The sequence below is a fragment of the Theropithecus gelada genome, chromosome 14 (genome assembly GCF_003255815.1).
Source record: "Theropithecus gelada isolate Dixy chromosome 14, Tgel_1.0, whole genome shotgun sequence".
Lineage (NCBI taxonomy): Eukaryota > Metazoa > Chordata > Mammalia > Primates > Cercopithecidae > Theropithecus > Theropithecus gelada.
Genome location: NC_037682.1, coordinates 75,594,152 through 75,614,770, shown reverse-complemented (window position 1 = coordinate 75,614,770; position 20,619 = coordinate 75,594,152). Strand labels below are relative to the sequence as shown.

Here is a 20,619-nt window from a genome sequence, read left to right as displayed (position 1 = left end):
AAGTAAAAATAATCATACCTATATCTCAAACTATTTACAGGGATTCAATGAGATGGAATTACATAAATGTACTTTGCACACAACCTGGCCAATAACAGGCACTCAGTGGGTTGTTGTTGTTGTTGCTGAGTAGTTGTTTTATTCCAAAGAATCTTTGACAGAATCCTCAAACTGGTGGCCCTTGTCTTTTACCTGTCCTCTATTAAAGCTGCATGTTGTTTCTTGCCCTCTGTTTTAGCTTTACATTACTGCTATGACAAATTTGCTTCCTCCATTTTCAAATCTTAGCAATGGCACTCAAGTCCTTTTCATGTTTCATCTCTATTCTGCCTTTCTCTTCTAGTTTTAAGGACACATGTGATTAGATTGGGCCCACCCACATAATCTAGGATAATCTCCCCATCTCAAGACCCTTGACCTTAATCACATCCACAAATGGCCTTTGCCACATAAGGCTCTAGAGATTAAGGTTCTCTTTGGAGAACCATTATTCTTCCTACCACAGTCTGCCCTCTGACCCCCAAAGATTCATCTTTTCACATAACTACAGAGTGTAATTCTACTAAGCTTCCCCCCACTGTATAACCAGGATCCCTTTCCTACAGTTTCCAATAACATGCTTCTCATTTCCATTTGAGCTATCACCCTCAGCATTCTCCAAGTCCAGATTTCTCTAAGAAGTTTTTAAAGCTTCCCTGGAAATATCCTTAAAGTCTGTATTTCTGCGAATCTCTTCTTAGAATCAATCTAGGTTTTTTCCTATCGTGTTCCTCAACATTCTTCTAGCCTCTGCCTACTTCCCAATTCAAAAGCTATTTCTACACTTTTAGGTATTTGTTACATATACTTCTGGTACCAAAGTTGGTATTAGTTTTCTATTGCTGCCATAACAAATTATCACAGACCTAATGACTTAAAACAATACAAATTTATTATCTTATAGTTCTGTATGTCTGGTACAGATCTCACCAGAATAAAATAAAGCTTTCAGCAGTCTGTAGCCCTTCTGGAGGCTCAATAGGAGAATCATTTCCTGCTCATTCAGGTCATCATATGGTTGTAGGACTAAGGTGTCTGGTTTTTTTTTTTTTTTGAGACGGAGTCTCGCTCTGTTGCCCAGGCTGGAGTGCAGTGGCCAGATCTCAGCTCACTGCAAGCTCTGCATCCCAGGTTTACACCATTCTCCTGCCTCAGCCTCCCGAGTAGCTGGGACTGTAGGCGCCCACCACCACACCTGGCTAATTTTTTGTATTTTTTAGTAGAGACGGGATTTCACCATGTTAGCCAGGATGGTCTCGATCTCCTGACCTCGGTATCCACCTGTCTCGGCCTCCCAAAGTGCTGGGATTACAGGCTTGAGCCACCGCACCCGGCTGGTTTTTTTTTTTTTTTTTTTTAATTGTATTTTAAGTTCTAGGGTACAGGGGCACAAGGTGCTGGTTTGTTACATATGTATACATGTGCCATGTTGGTGTGCTGCACCCATTAACTCGTCATTTACATTAGGTATATCTCCTAATGCTATCCCTCCCCTACCCCCTCTCCCCACCTCACAACAGGCCCCAGTGTGTGATATTCTCCTTCCTGTGTCCAAGTGTTCTCATTGTTCAATTCCCACCTATGAGTGAGAACATGCGGTGTTTGGTTTTCTGTTCTTGCGATAGTTTGCTGAGAATGATGGTTTCCAGCTGCATCCATGTCCCTACAAAGGACTCATCCTTTTTTATGGCTGCATGGTATTCCATGGTGTATATGTGCAACATTTTCTTAATCCAGTCTGTCATTGATGAACATCTGGGCAGGTTCCAAGTCTTTGCTATTGTGAATAGTGCCACAATAAACATACGTGTGCATGTGTCTTTATAGTAGCATGATTTATAAACCTTTGGGTATATACCCAGTAATGGGATGGCTGATTCAAATAGTATTTCTAGTTCTAGATCCTTCAGGAATCGCCACACTGTCTTCCACAATGGTTGAACTAGTTTACAGTCCCACCAACAGTGTAAAAGTGTCCCTATTTCTCCACATCTTCTCCAGCACCTATTGTTTCCTGACTTTTTAATGATCACTGTTCTAACTGGTGTGAGATGGTATCTCATTGTGGTTTTGATTTGCATTTCTCTGATGGCAAGTGATAAAGAGCATTTTTTCATTGGTCTGTTGGCTGCATAAATGCCTTCTTTTGAGAAATGTCTGTTCATATCCTTTGCCCACTTTTTGATGGGGTTGTTTGTTTTTTTCTTGTAAATTTGTTTAAGTTCTTTGTAGGTTCTGGATATTAGCCCTTTGTCAGATGAGTAGATTGCAAAAAATTTCCCCCATTCTGTAGGTTGCCTGTTCACTCTGATGGTAGTTTCTTTTGCTGTGCAGAAGCTCTTTAGTTTAATTAGATCCCATTTGTCCATTTTGGCTTTTGTTGCCGTTGTTTTGGTGTTTTAGACATGAAGTCCTTGCCCATGCCTATATCCTGAATGGTATTGCCTAGGTTTTCTTCTAGGGTTTTTATGGTTTTAGGTCTAACATTTAAGTCTCTAATCCATCTTGAATTAATTTTCATATAAGTTGTAGGGAAGGGATCCAGTTGCAGCTTTCTACTTATGGCTAGCCAGTTTTCCCAGCATCAATTTTTAAATAGGGAATCCTTTCCCCATTTCTTGTTTTTGTCAGGTTTGTCAAAGATCAGATGATTGTAGATATGTAGTATTATTTCTGAGAACTCTTTTCTGTTCCATTGGTCTGTATCTCCATTTTGGTACCAGTACCATGCTGTTTTGGTTACTGTAGCCTTGTAGTATAGTTTGAAGTCAGGTAGCGTGATGCTTCCAGCTTTGTTCTTTTGGCTTAGGATTGTCTTGGTAATGCAGGGTCTTTTTTGGTTCCATATGAACTTTAAAGTTGTTTTTTCCAATTCTGTGAAGAAAGTAATTGGTAGCTTAATGGGGATGACATTGAATCTATAAATTACCTTGGGCAGTATGGCCATTTTCATGATATTGATTCTTCCTATCCATGAGCATGGAATGTTCTTCCATTTGTTTGTTTCCTCTTTTATTTCATTGAGCAATGGTTTGTAGTTCTCCTTGAAGATGTCCTTCACATCCCTTGTAAGTTGGATTCCTAGGTGTTTTATTCTCTTTGAAGCAATTGTGAATGGGAGTTCACTCATGATTTGGCTCTCTGTTTGTCTGTTCTTGGTGTATAAGAATGCTTGTGATTTTTGCACATTGATTTTGTATCCTGAGACTTTGCTGAAGTTGCTTATCAGCTTAAGGAGATTTTGGGCTGAGACAATGGGGTTTTCTAAATATACAATCACGTCATCTGCAAACAGGGACAATTTGACTTCCTCTTCTCCTAATTGAATACCCTTTATTTCTTTCTCCTGCCTGATTGCCCTGGCCAGAACTTCCAGCACTATGTTAAATAGGAGTGGTGAGAGAGGGCATCCCTGTCTTGTGCTAGTTTTCAAATGGAATGCTTCCAGTTTTTGCCCATTCAGTATGATTTCTGAGAACTCTTTTCTGTTCCATTGGTCTGTATTTCTGTTTTGGTACCAGTACCATGCTGTTTTGGTTACTGTAGCCTTGTAGTATAGTTTGAAGTCAGGTAGCGTGATGCTTCCAGCTTTGTTCTTTTGGCTTAGGATTGTCTTGGTAATGCAGGGTCTTTTTTGGTTCCATATGGCTGTGGGCTTGTCATAAATAGCTCTTTTTTTTTTTTGAGATGGAACGTATTTTGAGATACGTTCCATCAATAGCGAATTTATTGCAAGTTTTTTTAGCATGAAGGGCTGTTGAATTTTGTCAAAGGCCTTTTCTGCATCTATTGAGATAATCATGTGGTTTTTATCTTTGGTTCTGTTTATATGCTGGATTATGTTTACTGATTTGCATATGTTGAACCAGCCTTGCATCCCAGGGATGAAGCCCATTCGATCATGGTGGATAAGCTTTTTGATATGTTGCTGGATTCGGTTTGCCAGTATTTTATTGAGGATTTTTGCATTCATGTTCATCAGGGATATTGGTCTAAAATTCTCTTTTTTTGCTGTGTCTCTGCCAGGCTTTCTTATGAGGATGATGTTGGCCTCATAAAATGAGTTAGCGAAGATTCCCTCTTTTTCTATTGATTGGAATAGTTTCAGAAGGAATGGTCCCAGCTCCTCCTTGTACCTCTGGTAGCATTCGGCTGGAATCCATCTGGTCCTGCACTTTTTTTGATTGGTAGACTATTAAGTATTGCCTCAATTTCAGCACCTGTCTTTGGTCTATTCAGGAATTCCAACTTCTTTCTGGTTTGGTCTTGGGAGGATGTATATGTCCAGGAATTTATCCATTTCTTCTAGGTTTTCTAGTTTATTTGCACAGAGGTGTTTGTAGTATTCTCTGATGATAGTTTGTATTTCTGTGGGATCGGTGGTAATATCTCCTTTATCATTTTTTATTGTGTCTTTTTGATTCTTCTCTCTTTTCTTCTTTATTAGTCTTGCTAGCGGTCTATCAATTTTGTTGATCGTTTCAAAAAACCAGCTCCTGGATTCATTGACTTTTTTGAAGGGTTTTTTGTGTCTATCTCCTTCAGTTCTGCTCTGATCTTAGTTATTTCTTGCCTTCTGCTAGCTTTTGAATGTGTTTGCTCTTGCTTCTCTAGTTCTTTTAATTGTGATGTTAGGGTGTCAATTTTAGATCTTTCTTGCTTTCTCTTGTGGGCATTTAGTGCTATAAATTTCCCTCTACACATTGCTTTAAATGTGTTCCAGAGATTCTGGTATGTTGTGTCTTTGTTCTCATTGGTTTCAAAGAACATCTTTATTTCTGCTTTCATTTCATTATATACCCAGTAGTCATTCAGGAGCAGGTTGTTCAGTTTCCATGTAGTGGAGTGGTTTTGAGTGAGTTTCTTAATCCTGAGCTCTAGTTTGATTGCACTGTGGTCTGAGAGACAGTTTGTTATAATTTCTGTTCTTTTATATTTGCTGAGGAGTGCTTTACTTCCAATTATGTGGTCAATTTTGGAATAAGTGTGATGTGGTGCTGAGAAGAATGTATATTCTGTTGATTTGGGGTGGAGATTTCTGTAGATGTCTATTAGGTCCACTTGGTGCAGAGCTGAGTTCAATTCCTGGGTATCATTGTTAACTTTCTGTCTCATTGATCTGTCTAATGTTGACAGTGGGGTGTTAAAGTCTCCCATTATTATTGTGTGGGAGTCTAAGTCTCTTTGTAAGTCTCTAAGGACTTGCTTTATGAATCTGGGTGCTCCTGTATTGGGTGCATATATATTTAGGATAGTTAGCTCTTCTTGTTGAATTGATCCTTTTACCATCATGTAATGGCCTTCTTTGTCTCTTTTGATCTTTGTTGGTTTAAAGTCTGTTTTATCAGAGACTAAGATTTGCAACCCCTGCCTTTTTTTGTTTTCCATTTGCTTGGTAGATCTCCCTCTATCCCTTTATTTTCAGCCTATGTGTGTCTCTACACATGAGATGGGTCTCCTGAATACAGCACACTGATGGGTCTTGATTCTTTATCCAATTTGCCAGTCTGTATCTTTTAATTAGAGCATTTAGCCCTTTTACATTTAAGGTTAACATAGTTATGTGTGAATTTGATCCTGTCATTATGACGTTAGCTGATTATTTTGCTTGTTAGTTGATGCAGTTTCTTCCTAGCATCGATGGTCTTTACATTTTGTCATATTTTTGCGGTGGCTAGTACCAGTTGTTCCTTTCCATGTTTAGTGCTTCCTTCAGGAGCTCTTGTAGAGCAGGCCTGGTGGTGACAAAATCTCTCAGTATTTGCTTGTCTGTAAAGGATTTTATTTCTCCTTCACTTATGAAACTTTGTTTGGCTGGATATTAAATTCTGGGTTGAAAATTCTTTAAGAATGTTAAATATAGGCCCCTACTCTCTTCTGGCTTGTAGAGTTTCTGCCTAGAGATCTGCTGTTAGTCTGATGGGCTTCCCTTTGTGGGTAACCCGACCTTTCTCTCTGGCTGCCCTTAGCATTTTTTCCTTCATTTCAACTTTGGTGAATCTGATAATTATGTGTCTTGGAGTTGTTCTTCTCGAGGAGTATCTTTGTGGCATTCTCTGTATGTCCTGAATTTGAACGTTGGCCTGCCTTGCTATGTTGGGGAAGTTCTCCTGGATAATATCCTGCAGAGTGTTTTCCAACTTGGTTCCATTCTCCCCGTCACTTTCAGGTACACCCATCAGACATAGATTTGGTCTTTTCACCTAGTCCCATATTTCTTGGAGGCTTTTTTCATTTCTTTTTACTCTTTTTTCTCTAAACTTCTCTTCTCACTTCATTTCATTCATTTGATCTTCAATTACTGATACCCTTTCTTACAGGTGATTGAATTGGTTACTGAAGCTTGTGCATTTGTCACGTAGTTCTTGTACCATGGTTTTCAACTCTATCAGGTCATTTAAGGACTTGTCTATATTGGCTATTCTAGTTAGCCATTCGTCTAATCACTTTTCAAGGTTTTTATCTTCTTTTGTGATGGGTTCGAACTTCCTTCTTTAGCTCGGAGAGGTTTGATCATGTGAAGCCTTCTTCTCTCAACTCGTCAGTCATTCTCTGTCCAGCTTTGTTCGGTTGCTGGCAAGGAGCTGCATTCCTTTGGAGCGAGAGAGACACTCTGATTTTTAGAATTTTCAGCTTTTCTGCTTTGTTTTTTCCCCATCTTTGTGGTTTTATCTACCTTTGGTCTTTGATGATGGTGAAGTACAGATGGGGTTTTGATGTGGATGTTCTTTTTGTTGATGTTGATGCTTTTCCTTTCTGTTTGTTAGTTTTCCTTCTAACAGTCAGGACCCTCAGTTGCAGGTGTGTTGGAGTTTGCTAGAGGTCCACTCCAGACCCTGTTTGCCCTGGGTATCAGCAGCAGAGGCTGCAGAAGAGTGAATATTACTGAACAGCAAATGTTGCTGCCTGATCATTCCTCTGGAAGCTTCGTCTCAGAGGGGTGCCTGGCCGTATGAAGTGTTAGTCTGCCCCTACTAGGGGGTGCCTCCCAGTTAGGCTACTCAGGGGTCAGGGATCCACTTGAGGAGGCAGTCTTTCTGTTCTCAGATGTCAAACTCCATGCTAGGAGAGCCACTACTCTCTTCAAAGCTGTCAGACAGGTACATTTAAATCTGCAGAGGTTTCTGTTGCCTTTTGTTTGGCTATGCCCTGTCCCCAGAGGTAGAGTCTACAGAGAGGCAGGCAAGCTTCCTTGAGCTGTGGTGGGCTCCACCCAGTTCAAGCTTCCTGGCCCACTTTGTGTACCTACTCAAGCCTCAGCAATGGTGGGTGCCCTCCCCCAGCCTCACTGCTGCCACCTTGCAGTTAGATCTCAGACTGCTGTGCTAGCAATGAGGAAGGCCCTGTGGGTGTGGGACCCACTGAGTCAGGCGCAGGATATAATCTCCTAGTGTGCCGTTTGCTAAGACCCTTGGAAAAGCCCAGTATTAGGGTGGGAGTGACCCAGTTTTCCAGGTGCTGTGTGTTACAGTTTCCCTTGGCTGGGAGAGGGAATTCCCTTCCCCCTTGCACTTCCTGGGTGAGGCAATGCCTCGCCCTGCTTCAGCTCTCGCTCAGTGGGCTGCACCCTCTGTCCTGCACCCAATGTCTGACACACCCCAGTGAGATGAACCTGGTACCTCAGTTGGAAATGCAGAAATCACCTGTCTTCTGTGTTGCTCACACTGGGAACTGTAGGCTGGAACTGTTCCTATTCAGCCATCTTGGAACCACCTCTCATAGGTGCCTGTTTTCTTGATGGCTGTAACCTAATAACCATTCGCAGTTTATGAAAGCTACCATTTCCTTGGCTTGTGGTCCTCTTCCCCTAACTTTGAAGCCAGCAGTGGTGGATCAAGTCCTTCCCAAGTCACATCTCTCTGATCTACTCTTTTTGTCTTCCTCTTCCACTTCTAAAGATTCATGCAATTTGATTGGGTCCACCCAGATAATCCAGGACAATCTCCCGCTCTCCAGATCCTTAAGCTTAATCACATCTCCAAGTCCCTTTTGCTGTATGAGATAAAATATTCATAAACTCTGAGAATTAAAGTGTGGACATTTTGGGAGAGTGAGTTAAGGATATTATTTCTCCTACCATATCCTTGTTAACTATGAAACACATCAAATAATTTTTCCTATTCTTAGTGATACTGTCTCTCCATCCTCATCATTCACTGCTATCCTAGCTTTAAAGTGGTACAGCCAAAACTAAATTCCCTGGCATATATAGTAAACACCAATACTTTTAAGCTCCATGATTGTTAAATATTACCTCAATCTAAGCCCAAGGGGAGAGTGTGAGTGTTTTGAGCTGGAAAGAGTTGCTTGCAAAAGAACATAGAGGTTGGTATAGCAGGAAATTCATAGGTCTTAGAGGCAGACAGGATTTGAGTCCTGCCCCATCACTTGATAACTGGCATGACACTGAACATGTTGCTTAAATTATCCAAGTCTGTATTTCCTCTTCTATAATACAGGGCTAATATATGCATTGCAGGATAGCTGTGAGAACTGAATGTGTCCTCTATAAACTACTCATGCGTCTTTTTTGCAGGCTAGTCCATAGTATCACTATAAGTGTTATCATCAAGTCATGAAATCCTTAGGTATAAGATCTAAGTACAACATTTCTTATCAGGAATTCCAAGAATTCTGAGATTATGAACATGAACTTTTGAGTGAGACACATCTATCTATATTTTAATCCTGGTTCTGCTACTTACTATCTTATTTTCATTTCACCTCTTTATATCTCATTTTCTTTATGAGAACAAAAATGCTTACATGGCAGAATTGTTGTCAGAAATAATAACAAAGTGGAATTCATTTGTGTTGGATATTTTACATGTGTCGTCCCATTGTCATATCTCCACAGCACCCTTTTGCGTTAGTACCATTATTATCTGCATTTCCTAAATAAGAGAACGCCCATCTAAGGTAAAGTGGTTATCTAAGAAGTTAAGTAACATGCCCAAATTATACAGCTAAGAATGGCAGAACTGGGACATAAACCCAGGTCTTCTCTGTCTTGGAAGCCTGGCATATAATCCATATGCTATGTTGCCTACCCCATAAATTGAGTGAGACAATGAATATAAAATGCTTGCTGCATTGTGTAACACCTAAAAAGCACTATTTTAGTAGGGTACCCAGGTATCTCACAGCCATATTGCACAGTCATGAGGATGAGCAGCTGCTTCACTCTTCCCTTACTAGACTTCCCCAGTTGGCAAGGGGCCACCACACGTTGAAATTCAGGAGGGGCAGGAGGGATAGGAGAGTTATTACATTATTCATGTCCAATTCTACTTGTCTAATGGACTTGTTAAAAGCACCCTGGATGGAAAGTGTGAGTCTTAATGGCATTTTATAAAAGTTGCTGTGATGAATTAGCACATAAAGCAAATTAAAAACAGCTTATCGCTTGTTAAATTAGGTGATGGGGCACTGTAGCATTTTTCCCAGATGTGAGGATCCATTAATATCCAAAGGAGCCAGAGGCTGCTGAAATGTGTCAGCTGCTTGGTTTTAGGGACCTGCCAAGTCTGAATAAATGTAATCCTAGAGGGGCAGATTGTCCAAGATCAATAGAGCTCATGGAAAGAACCTGTTGCTGAGCTCCTTAGGAAGGACACCTGCATCTAACAGCAGGAGTGGCAAAGTTCCCCTTAAGGACTCTCGGGAATAGAATAGTACAGGCGAGTGAATGCCTGACCTGGTAGAAACCTCCAGGAATAGTCCCCACTCCCACTTCAAATGGGAATGCAGAGACGTGAGAGAAGAAGGGCTTTCAAAAGCCACCTGAAACATTTTCACACACCTGTATTGAGGATCTACTTTGGATCCGGCACCCTACTAGGTCCTGAGGATACAGAGATATTTTAGATGTCTTTATGCATAGTCCAGAAAACAGCTTTTAGGTGGCACAATTGGCACACAGACCCCCTGATTCAAATTACAATATGTTTTTCAGAATAACAGTTATTATAATAATATCTTACATTTATTGAGCCCTCACTAGTGCCAGGCCAGTGTTACGATACTTTGCGTATATTATTTCATTTAATCCTCACCATAACTCTTTTGAGACAGATGGTGTTATTATTTATGCCAGTTTTACAGTTAAGAAAATCTGAGGCCCAGAGGGGTTAAGTAACTTGCCTAAGATCACATAGTTAAAAAATTGCAAACCTAGGCAGTCTGGCTCCAGAGCCTGCCTTCTTGGCTACTGCTTGTCAGCCTTTCTGTTGGTTTCTCTACCTCAACTTCCCATAGTTTACATCCAGAAGGAGCCTAGAGTCAGGCCAGCAGTTCAAGGACTTTGGAGATAAGAAATACTTGGACAAGGACTGAGCAGTAAGGGAGTTTCAGGAATTTAGGGAAGAAGTGGTTGTCAGCCCTGAAGGGAAGATTAAAAGTCTTTGGCACTGCTAGACTGTGAGCATGGCCAGAGGGCAACAAGCGGGGAAATTGAGCCATGTAATAAAATGGCCAAGAAAACAGAATTTGGAATCAGATACACCTCATTTTGTATTCAACCTCCACCACATGTGTTTGTGTGACCTGGGCCAGGCTCCTTAACTTCCTGAGCCTCCTTCCCTCATCTATAAAGTGGGGATACTAATTTTTACCTTTAGGGTTGCTGTGACATCAAATAAGACAATGACTACAAAGTTCCAGACCACCTAATAAGGGCGTAAGTAGTAGTAGCCATCATGGTTATCATTTTCCACACCTTATCATCACCACCTCCCAGGTTGAATGAGGGGGCAAGGTGAAGAGCACTGAACTAGACTTGGATCTGGAGACCCAACATCTAGTCCTAGGTTGCTGCCACTGAGCTGTATATTCTGGAGTTAGTCAGTGGGCCCCAGTAGATCTGTCCCTCATCTTTTAACAACAACAACAACAAAAGTTGGGAGGATAGTACTATGTCTGTCACACCTTCTTCACAGCAACTGATTGAGTCACAACAAGGTAACTTGTGTGAAAATGCTTTGCAATCTATAGAGCGTGTGTTGGGGTTCCCCAAGACAACTCCCAGGTTGATGACTCACTAGGATAGTTCACAGGACTCAGCATGATCATGCTCATGATTATGATTTATTACTGCAAAAAGATACCAAACAATGTCAGGTAAGGGAACAGGAGCAGAGGACAAAGTCTGGAAAAAATTAGCTGCAAGTTTCCGAGAGTACTCTCTCAGTGGTGTCACACAGGAAGTGCCTAATTCTTCCAGCAACAAATTGCAACAACAGGTGCAAAATGTCTACCAGGGAATCTTATTAGAGATTTAATGTCCAGGTTTACTGGGAGCTGGTCACGTAGGCAGCCTCTGCCTAGCACATACCATAATATCAGACTCCCAGAAAGAAAGCAGGTGTTCAGTATAAATTATATTGTTTGTACAAACAGTTTAGGCCCAGTAAGCCATTCTTATGAGAAAATGGTGGGAACCCTCCCAAAATCTAACTTCCCACATGTCAGCCAAGGGCTACCCTTACAAGCAAGAACAGCAGTCTCAGGCCTGCTACGTTAACTCCTTTTTGCACAGAGTAGAATCTAAAGAAAAGATTTGTATTAGCATCTACTCGGAACGAAAAAGGGAGATAATAAAAACATCAGTTCATGCTTACTATTTGTCATTGTGTGCCAGGTCCATTTGTCCACGCTTTATATGTATATTACCTTATGTAACATTTTACCCATACAGCACTCAGTAATGGAGGTATCGTTTTCATCATTGTCATCATTATCACTATGTTGTATATGAGGAAACTGAAGCCCAAAAGAGACTAAGTAACTTGCCCAGCTGACTAGCTGTAAGAGTAAGACATAGTAGGAGCGGGACATAGACCCAGTAGTCCATATTCATAACCACACTGTACTACACTAGACTGCACATACTATAGGCTTAGTGCTGCATATGTGTTATTTCATTAAGGATCACAGTAGTTCTAGGTGAGTGTTGTTATTAGACTAATTTTGCATCAAAAAACCTGTGGCTCAAGAATGTTAACTAATGTATGTCACATCACAGAATCAGAGAAGTGATAGCTTCAGGAGTGGGTGTTGGTCTTTCCACAGCTCCCCGTTCCTGACTGGGGCTTTGTCTGAGCCTTTGGCAGGGGTGGTCAAGGTGCAAATGATTCATTCCGGGAGCTTGGACCAGGAAACCCTCTCCAAATTCCATCTTTGGGAGACAGTGTTAATGAAAGAAGGGACTATGTTGCAAGTAATTATACTTTTCCTGCTGTGTTTAAGAGCTCTAGATGCTGTCTTCAGCTCTTTCTTGTTGTCATGGCAGCAGATGTGACATTTCTTTGATGGACAAAGAAAGAAGAAGAAAACCACACTTGGTCTTCAGTGTGGAAAAATCTAAAATAAAACAGATTTTTAGAAAAATCTGTTTCCCAGATCTTGCTAGTTTTGCATACATAGTAGTTATACTCTAAGGAAATTCTTAGAATGAAATCAAAGGGGAATACACAGACAGGTAGTGAAATCTGCTTCTCTGGGAAAGTCATATGCTGTATGTGTGTGGTGGTGATTTTTGAAAATGGGATATACAGCAGGATGTGTACAATACAGGAGTGGTGGCAAATGTTCACCTTTTAAAGATGACAGCTAGTTTCTAAGATCTTGTTCATCATTTTGATTCTGATTCCACCTCCTTCATGCTGCCATTCATACATATTACAGTGCATTGGCCTTAACAAATGCTTAGCAAATGCTTTTTAGTGAGGGCAGCATGATACAGAAAGCAAGAATTGTAATTCAGAGATAAGTGCCATGATGAGGTAAGCTCGGCATTATATGGAAGCAGAAAGATTTGTCGTGCTGTTAATATGACTTTTATCTAGCCATACCCATACATATGCATACATTTTTAAATTTACTGCATTTTATGCATGTATTCAGGTGATTGCATTAACCTCTTCATCCAGTTGCAGTGGTGGTCCAATATTTCATTGAGTAGAGGGATCACCTACTCAATGGGTGGACCTTTGTTACTGTTTTTTCCCATTACGAAAGAAACAGTTCTACAGGCTGATACAGCTGAGATGATTTGTTTACAGAACAAAATGCTTCATTTAGAAGGATAGCCATATTTCTCTTATTATTTTACTTTTTTTAGTAATTTTAAAAATTTGATTGTAATGCGGGGGAAAAAAATCTCAATTAGGTAGTAAACTGCCTTTCTCATCTTCTATTATCACCTTCTAACATCTGATGGTCTCCAGGAAAAGAAGCAGATCTCAGTTTTGAGGATCTATAGGCTGCCCCTGTAACCTCCAAGAAGAAGCAAGAGCTAACTTTAGTGTATTGCCAAAGCAGTGAGAGTGTGGACTGTGACCCAGGGAATCATCCCGGGAATTGATACCACGTGATGATGGGTTCTCAGAGCAAGAGTGAACATTTGAAACCACAACTCCTAAATCTGTGCTGACAGAGATTCCTAACAGTGTCCTCTTTTGTCCTTTCCTCCAGAGCCATGTTTGACTACGACAAGAGCAAGGACAGTGGGCTTCCAAGTCAAGGACTTAGTTTTAAATATGGAGATATTCTCCACGTTATCAATGCCTCTGATGATGAGTGGTGGCAAGCCAGGAGAGTCATGCTGGAGGGAGACAGTGAGGAGATGGGGGTCATCCCCAGCAAACGGAGGTAAGAATGCCTTTTGTAGCAGAATATTTGCTTTTCAGCTATCCAGGGAGTGGAGATGAGGGAAGAAGAAGGTGGGAGAAACTGTTCACAAAATTAAATTTATTTAAATGGGATAGTCAATCTGCAGGAAAATTGTCAGTGGTGACAGGTGACATGAATTAAAAATCCTCTTTCTCCTATATTAGGGTTTTACCAAAATTGGTGACTGTGACAAGAAATAAAGGAAGAAAGAGAATCGGCTTACACTGTGTTCCTAAAACTTTTACCAGAGTGTGCATGTGCAACCTTGTGCTTATCAGCTTATATGCTGACTTACAAATTCAGCCCATTTATTTCCAGAGTTTCAACATTTACCAATGAATTTTATAGAAAGGTCAAGTTGAAGGCAAATGAAGTAGGCAATTTACTAGGCTAAGGTCCTGGCTATGTAATATCTACAAATATTGGTGGAAAAAAAATGGAAAACCTTCATCTCAAATTCAGATGCTTGGGATATGAGCTGTCAAACATCTGGTGAGGTCTAAGTACTGACTGGGTTTACAATTTTTTTTTCTTTTTTTTACTGTTTTCTTTATTCTTGTTCCCCACCTCACAACTTCCAATAGCTACCTAGATATTTAGTTCTGTGTAAGTGTTTCCTAAATCAAGAGCATCATGCTTTCTCTTCCAAGTGTTTCTTCAGCTCTACTTTTGAAAAGCAGAAATGTGCTTCAGAACAGCCAACTCCTTAATCTGTCCCAGCGGATCCATCACCAGACAGGAACTTTCCTTCTCACAAATGTCCCTTTGGCACCAAGATATCCAAGAAACAGAAATTGGTTCTATCCCAGAGACTAGATATAGTACAAAATCAGTCAGGAATGATGCTTAATAAAAGCAGGCACTAACTTTTCTCAAGCTGCAGATTTCTCAAAGGGCTTTGATCCTCATCGCCAAACACCCAAAATGCCTCTGTAAAATATTCCCAGCGAAGCTGGGCCTTTAAGTGCTACTACACATCAAGTGATTGGGCTAGTACAAACCATAGTGGGAAGATGGAATTTAAACCTCAGAATAACTCTGTGGGATATTTGTGCTCCCGAGACAGCTGATCTCTTCTTTCTGCCTGTGGTCATACAGCCTGGGGAAGAATGGGACATGGAAAGCAGAGGGCTCACTGGTCCTCAGCTGTTCTCTTACCTTTAGCCAGGAGGAGTCACAGTGAAGGAGCTGAAATTCCAGGGAGCCTCTCCCTCCCATATGCCAGTGCCTATAGATCTCCCACCAGCAGAATTCTCTGTGTTTCTTTAAGCCTCTTGGCTCCTGGATAATTGCTTGACATTGCTTTGCCAGGGCATTCTGACTGTAGAATGGCTGTGTGTGTTTTCCGAAAGGTTATATGTTTAAACATTGACTCAGCACTGGCTTGTTTATATTCTGGGTCTCTCCATTTCCATTTACTTCAAATAAAAAAAAAGTCAAGACAAAGTTCCTCTTGGTTTGCTTTGATTTAATTATTTTGAGCTGTCTGAAGAGCTGTTCTCTAGAAGAAGGAGCCATCTTGTTGAATTATGGCCCCAAAGATAGTAATGGGGTGGATAAAGGAAAGCTATGTGGGAATAGATGTCAGCTCATTTTAAAGAAGTCCTTTCATTAGTTGGAGCTGCCTAAAGATGGCATGGACTATCTGGGAAGATAGAAAAGGAATTCAAACTTTGGATACAGGAGTTGAACTATACGATTTTCTGGTTCTTTCCAGCCCTGAGGTTCTATGATTCCAACCAATCTTATCAAGTCATTTGTTTGTTCAATTCGCACATCATTTTTCTCCAGAAGAACATTCTCAATGCTATTCCTCCTGAAATAATTTTCCACCTGCTGGTAATCATTCTTGAATTAGCTATTTCTCTCTTATTTTGGAAGAGAACCATCTTAACAACCAGAGTATAGCTGACCTGGAAAATAAGTTTAATTAGTGACCGCAATGTTGATATTTATTTACATTCTACTTTTTATGAAGGGTACAGTAGCTCCACCTCATATATATAATATATATTATATAATATATATATTTATATAATTTATAGCTGTAAATAAATTTCTGCCAAATTTTCTTTTTAGGATTTTAATTATTTTCAAAATAGTTACTTTTATTGCTTTAAGTATTTGTAAAAGTAATACCTTTTATTGTAGAAAGGTGGGAACATCTAGAAAAACATAAAGAAAATAAAAATCACTTATAATTCTACCCCACAAAGAGTACTCATGTACTTATTGTAATGCAATTTAAAACCTACATTTATTAGGTTGATGTTATTTTTCAATCATTAATTTCTTTCTAGCCTGTTTCCTGAGTATAATTTACCTAGTAGTGCTCATCGGGAAAATTTTTTAAATCTCATAATGGATAACATCAGTGTATGACTTTATGCCATTTACAAAAATGTTTCTCTATTGATAATGTCATTTAATCATCTCAAATGAAACCATGAGATGAAAAGTATGAATATTATCACCTTCCCCCTCCTTTTTTCTGAAGATGGTGAATAAATTTTATTTAACAAAACATTCCTATTGCACGCTAGACACTGTTGTAAGCCCTTTACAATTATTAACTTATTTAAACCTCATTAGAACCCTATGAGTAAGTTGCTATTATTATCCTTATTTTACAAATGAGGAGATTGAGGCACAGAGAGGTTCATTAATGTGCCTGAAATTGCCCATGTAGTAAGTGGTAGAACTGGAATTTGAATCCAGGCTACAGAATTGCACTTAAGACATATGCAATCTTGCCCCACAAAGGTACAAAAATAGGAGCTAGCAAAATTCAATGCAGCAAGCATTGCTTGGGCAGCATCTGAGTGCCATATACTGGAGCCCATTACTTGTGGCTCCACTGCCTGGAGCCCATCACTTGTGGGACCAACATGTAACTGTGGCACAGCTACTCTGTGATTAGGGCAATGCGGGCTATCTTGTAAAGGCCAGGAAAGTGAAATGGCAGCAGACAGAGAGTGAATTCCATCTGATGACAGCACTGATGATGTATGGCACCAGTTACTTTCAAATACATGATTTCAACTTAATCTTCACGAAAACCTCATAAGGAAACTGAGGATAAATTACCCAAAAATACACAGCCAGCCACTGACCAAACACCAGTCTCTTTGATAACAAAGCCAGATGGCTTTACACTACACCAGGAACACTACCCTAGGAGCATATGCCAAGTAAGGAAATAGAAAGTCAGGCAATTTAAGTAGCCTGCCAAAATTACAGTGGCAGCAGGGGGCTAAGCCTGGATTCAAACACATGCCTTTCTGATGTCTCTATGAGCAATTGCAAAGGTTTGGGGCTCTTCTTGACCCTTCAGCTCTCAAGTCTGGTGGCCCACATTTCAGGGTCTCTTAAGAGGGAAAATTGGAAGTCCATGTCTTGCTCCCACCTGGCATAAAGGGACTGACTTTGGCAGCGAGCACCTGAAATGGGGTATTACTTCCTTTTTACAGGTAAGGAAATTGGGACCAGTAATGAGAAGTGACGTCGTGGGCAGCATTATCATAATTGTCTTAGTAGCAGCCTATTGTATAGTGAGTTCTTACTATAGATCAGACATTGTACAAAACAATTTTCTTATATTATCTCATTTAACATTCATTATAAATTTTTGAAGTCTGCGCTACTATTCTAATTGTATCAACACAAAATCTGAAATCCTAAGAGGTTGAGGACCACCCTAAGTTATAGACCTGGTAAGTGGAAGAGGCAGAATTCAAACCCAGACTTGTGTGACTTTAAAATCTGGACTCAGCATAGAATCACTTTTCTGAGATTACATAGTGTGTAAGAGGTCAAGCTGGGTTTTGTTCCATGGTCTTTCTCCTTTTCTTTTTTTTTTTTTTTTTTTTTTGAGATGGAGTACAATACAATCCCAGCTCACTGCAACCTCCACCTCCTGGGTTCAAGCTATTCTCCTGCCTCAGCCTCCTGAGTAGCTGGGATTACAGGCACCCGCCACCATACCCGGCTAATTTTTGTACTTTTAGGAGAGACAAGATTTCGCCATATTGACCAGGCTGGTCTCAAACTCTTGACCTCTGGTGTTCCGCCCACCTCAGCCTCCCAAAATGCTGGAATTATACGCATAAGCCACTGCTCCCAGCTGTCCCACGGTCTCTTAAGCCAAGTGTCTATTCATTGTTCCCCAGTGATGGGTCACTTGGGCTCTCAGATGGCAGCTTATGGCTGGCATTACATAAGAGTTTACTCACCTAGCCTTCCCAGCAAGCCTGTGGCCACTAATGTGAGTGACATTCTAATTCTCCCTCCAACAGGGCCTGTGGAGCACAGGGAAAGGAACTCCCAGGGACAAATGATGTTCCCACTGTCCAGTGCTCCAAGCCTGACCCAATTATGGGTTTGGCCAGAACCTAAAAATACCAGATGGGAGAGAGGGAGAGGGAGACAGTTGGGCTTATTAAAACATGGCCATTTGGTGCTCTCTGGAGATATGAAATGTCAGAATCAATTGCTCAAATTTTACCATTCCATTTATGTTTTCGGTATTTTGGTCAGTGATGAGATTTGGACAGGGAGGATTATTTCTGCTCAAACAATCTAATTAATTGCTTGAGTCTAAGTGTGAGTGGGGAAGTAAGGCAGTTGTCCTCATTGAGATTTGATCTGTCTCTTCAGGTGGTCCACAATTTCTTTAGGTGAAAGCCTTTGGACCTTAATATTTATTAGCCAAAGAAGTTTACTCAGTAAAACAATAAGAGAAAATGATACTGAATTTTTACCTAGATTCTTACCAAGAAAGTAAGTTGTGAAATGACGAATCACTTTTTATGGGAAAAACTAGTTGTTCAGCAATTCACTTAAACTTCCTGGCCTAATGGTTTTCACAATTAGGTAAAGAACTAGTAGCCCGCTTGAGAGTTCATTTATTCACTCATTCAACAAAGGCTCATTAAGCAACTACTACGTAACCAGCTCATGTCAGACCCTGGATTATAGATATTATAGGTGAAGTCCTTAGCACAGTTTCTAACACTTAGTGTACATTCCAATAATAGCTGCTTTCCATGTTTCAAAATTTGAGCTTTTGTTGCCAGAAAAAAAATATGTCACATTATTTAGAGCCCTGTTTTCCAGACTTAAGTCTCATTTCAGCAGTAAACCATTCACATGCATCCCAGAAAGCGCTAGAAGAGAGGAAAGGGCTGAGGCAGATGAGGAAGATAAGCCACAGACATAGCCTCCCTCTTAAGGAAAGAGGTTTGCAGAGAACCCCAAGGCAGTAATGCAAGCCTTTGTGATGGGAATGCACTACTAGGGTTGCTGGTGTGCTGAGGAGAGGAATCAACTCAAATAGGGATTTAACTAAGCAGACTTCTGTGTTTAAAGTAAATTTATTCTGAATTTTGAGGTCAACCTCTTGTGGTATGCTACTAACTCAATGATTGTATGCTTAAATTTGGTTGGGGCTTATTTAATAATTAATAATATTCATAGCATTCAGGACATTAGGGAGATGGGGATGCAAGGGTACGTTGGTTATCATTTGTAAAAACCTCAGCCCAGACTTCTAAGGATATGTATGTGCCTTCAAACTGTGGAAGCTGCATCCGAAAATCTCACGTTTATTGAGAATTTGGATCATCCAGGTTTGGGAGGTACCTGAATGCTGTCTCCCAAATTGAGTGGCTATGGACAGACACTGAAGTTAGCTGTTAGAGAATGTATGTTCAGGCTGTGTTTCTACCACTTTCTGATCTGGTAAGCTTCAAGTCTCAGTTTCTTCAGTTATAAAATGAGATTGATAATACCTAAATCATTAGGTTGTTGTGGGGACCAAATGAGATTATGTAAATGCAAAGAAACTTTATTAATAATTATATGGTACAACTCCACTTATTAATGAAACTTTCAACCCAAATGGGAGGCAAAACTTTTCAACTTCCTTCATGAGTGACCCGGAAGTATGTGACCTCCGTATGGCTTCAATTTTTTTTTTTTTTACTTTCTCTATTACCTGTTTGAGGATTAATAATAAACTATAGAAAATGGTAGGTGAGTGTATGTGTGTGTGTGCATTTGTGTGTGTCTGTGTGTGTGTGTCTGGCTGACTTAATATTCTTTACAACCTTTTTAAGATTTAAGGGATGAACCACTAAAATCTTCCTAATAGAGACATTTCTCAAGAAAATTGAAAAGGATAAACATGGAAATGGAGTTGAGCTGCAGGGTAGGGGACAATATTAGAATGCTCTGTCTAAGCAGTTCTGAGAGTTGAATACTGAGTTCCTCCTAACATTATGTATGTTTGGAACCTGTGAGAGTTCTGTGGGTTTATGCAGAATTTATTTGCACACCCTGATCAAATAACCATGTATTCTCTGCATACTACAGTCATTTTGGCATCACTGAATGATGCCAAAGCATTGACTTTAGCCCAGTTAATGCAAAGAAGCCGGAATAAAGTTAGGGCCCTAACAACAGTTTTAGAAGACTACAAAGAGACGAATGTAAATTACATTTGCACTCGGATTAAAATCGAGAAAAGGTGATGAAGTGATGAAGCTCAAAGGAGGCATTTTACCAGTGACCATTTTCCACTTGGCAGCTTATCTTATCTGAAATCTATCTTGCTTTCTCCCCAACGGTTGTGCATCTGGTGCAAGTAGAAACTCTTGGTGGAACACATTGTTTTACTTCTTATTTATTTATTTATTTATATTTATTTTTGGGGGAGGCAAAGTCTCGCTCTGTCTCCCAGGCTAGAATACAATGGCATGATCTAGGCTCACTGCAACCTCCACCTCCCGGGTTCAGGTGACTCTCCTGCCTCAGCCTCCCACATAGCCGGTATTACAGGTGTCCGACAACACACCCAGCTAATTTTTTTTTGTATTTTTAGTGGAGACAGGGTTTCACCATGTTGGCCAG

At 40.3% G+C, this 20,619-nt stretch overlaps 1 protein-coding gene across 12 annotated transcripts in view; it reads left to right on the top strand.

Moving 5' to 3' along the window:
• The window catches only part of DLG2 (discs large MAGUK scaffold protein 2), a 2,171,029-nt gene that overhangs the window by 2,074,210 nt on the left and 76,200 nt on the right, over nt 1-20,619 (top strand). For all 12 annotated transcript variants that reach the window (XM_025355445.1, XM_025355443.1, XM_025355446.1 and 9 more), the window contains one exon: nt 13,513-13,689. In XM_025355445.1, the coding sequence (XP_025211230.1) occupies nt 13,513-13,689 (177 nt within the window). The remainder of the gene's footprint in view (nt 1-13,512; nt 13,690-20,619) is intronic.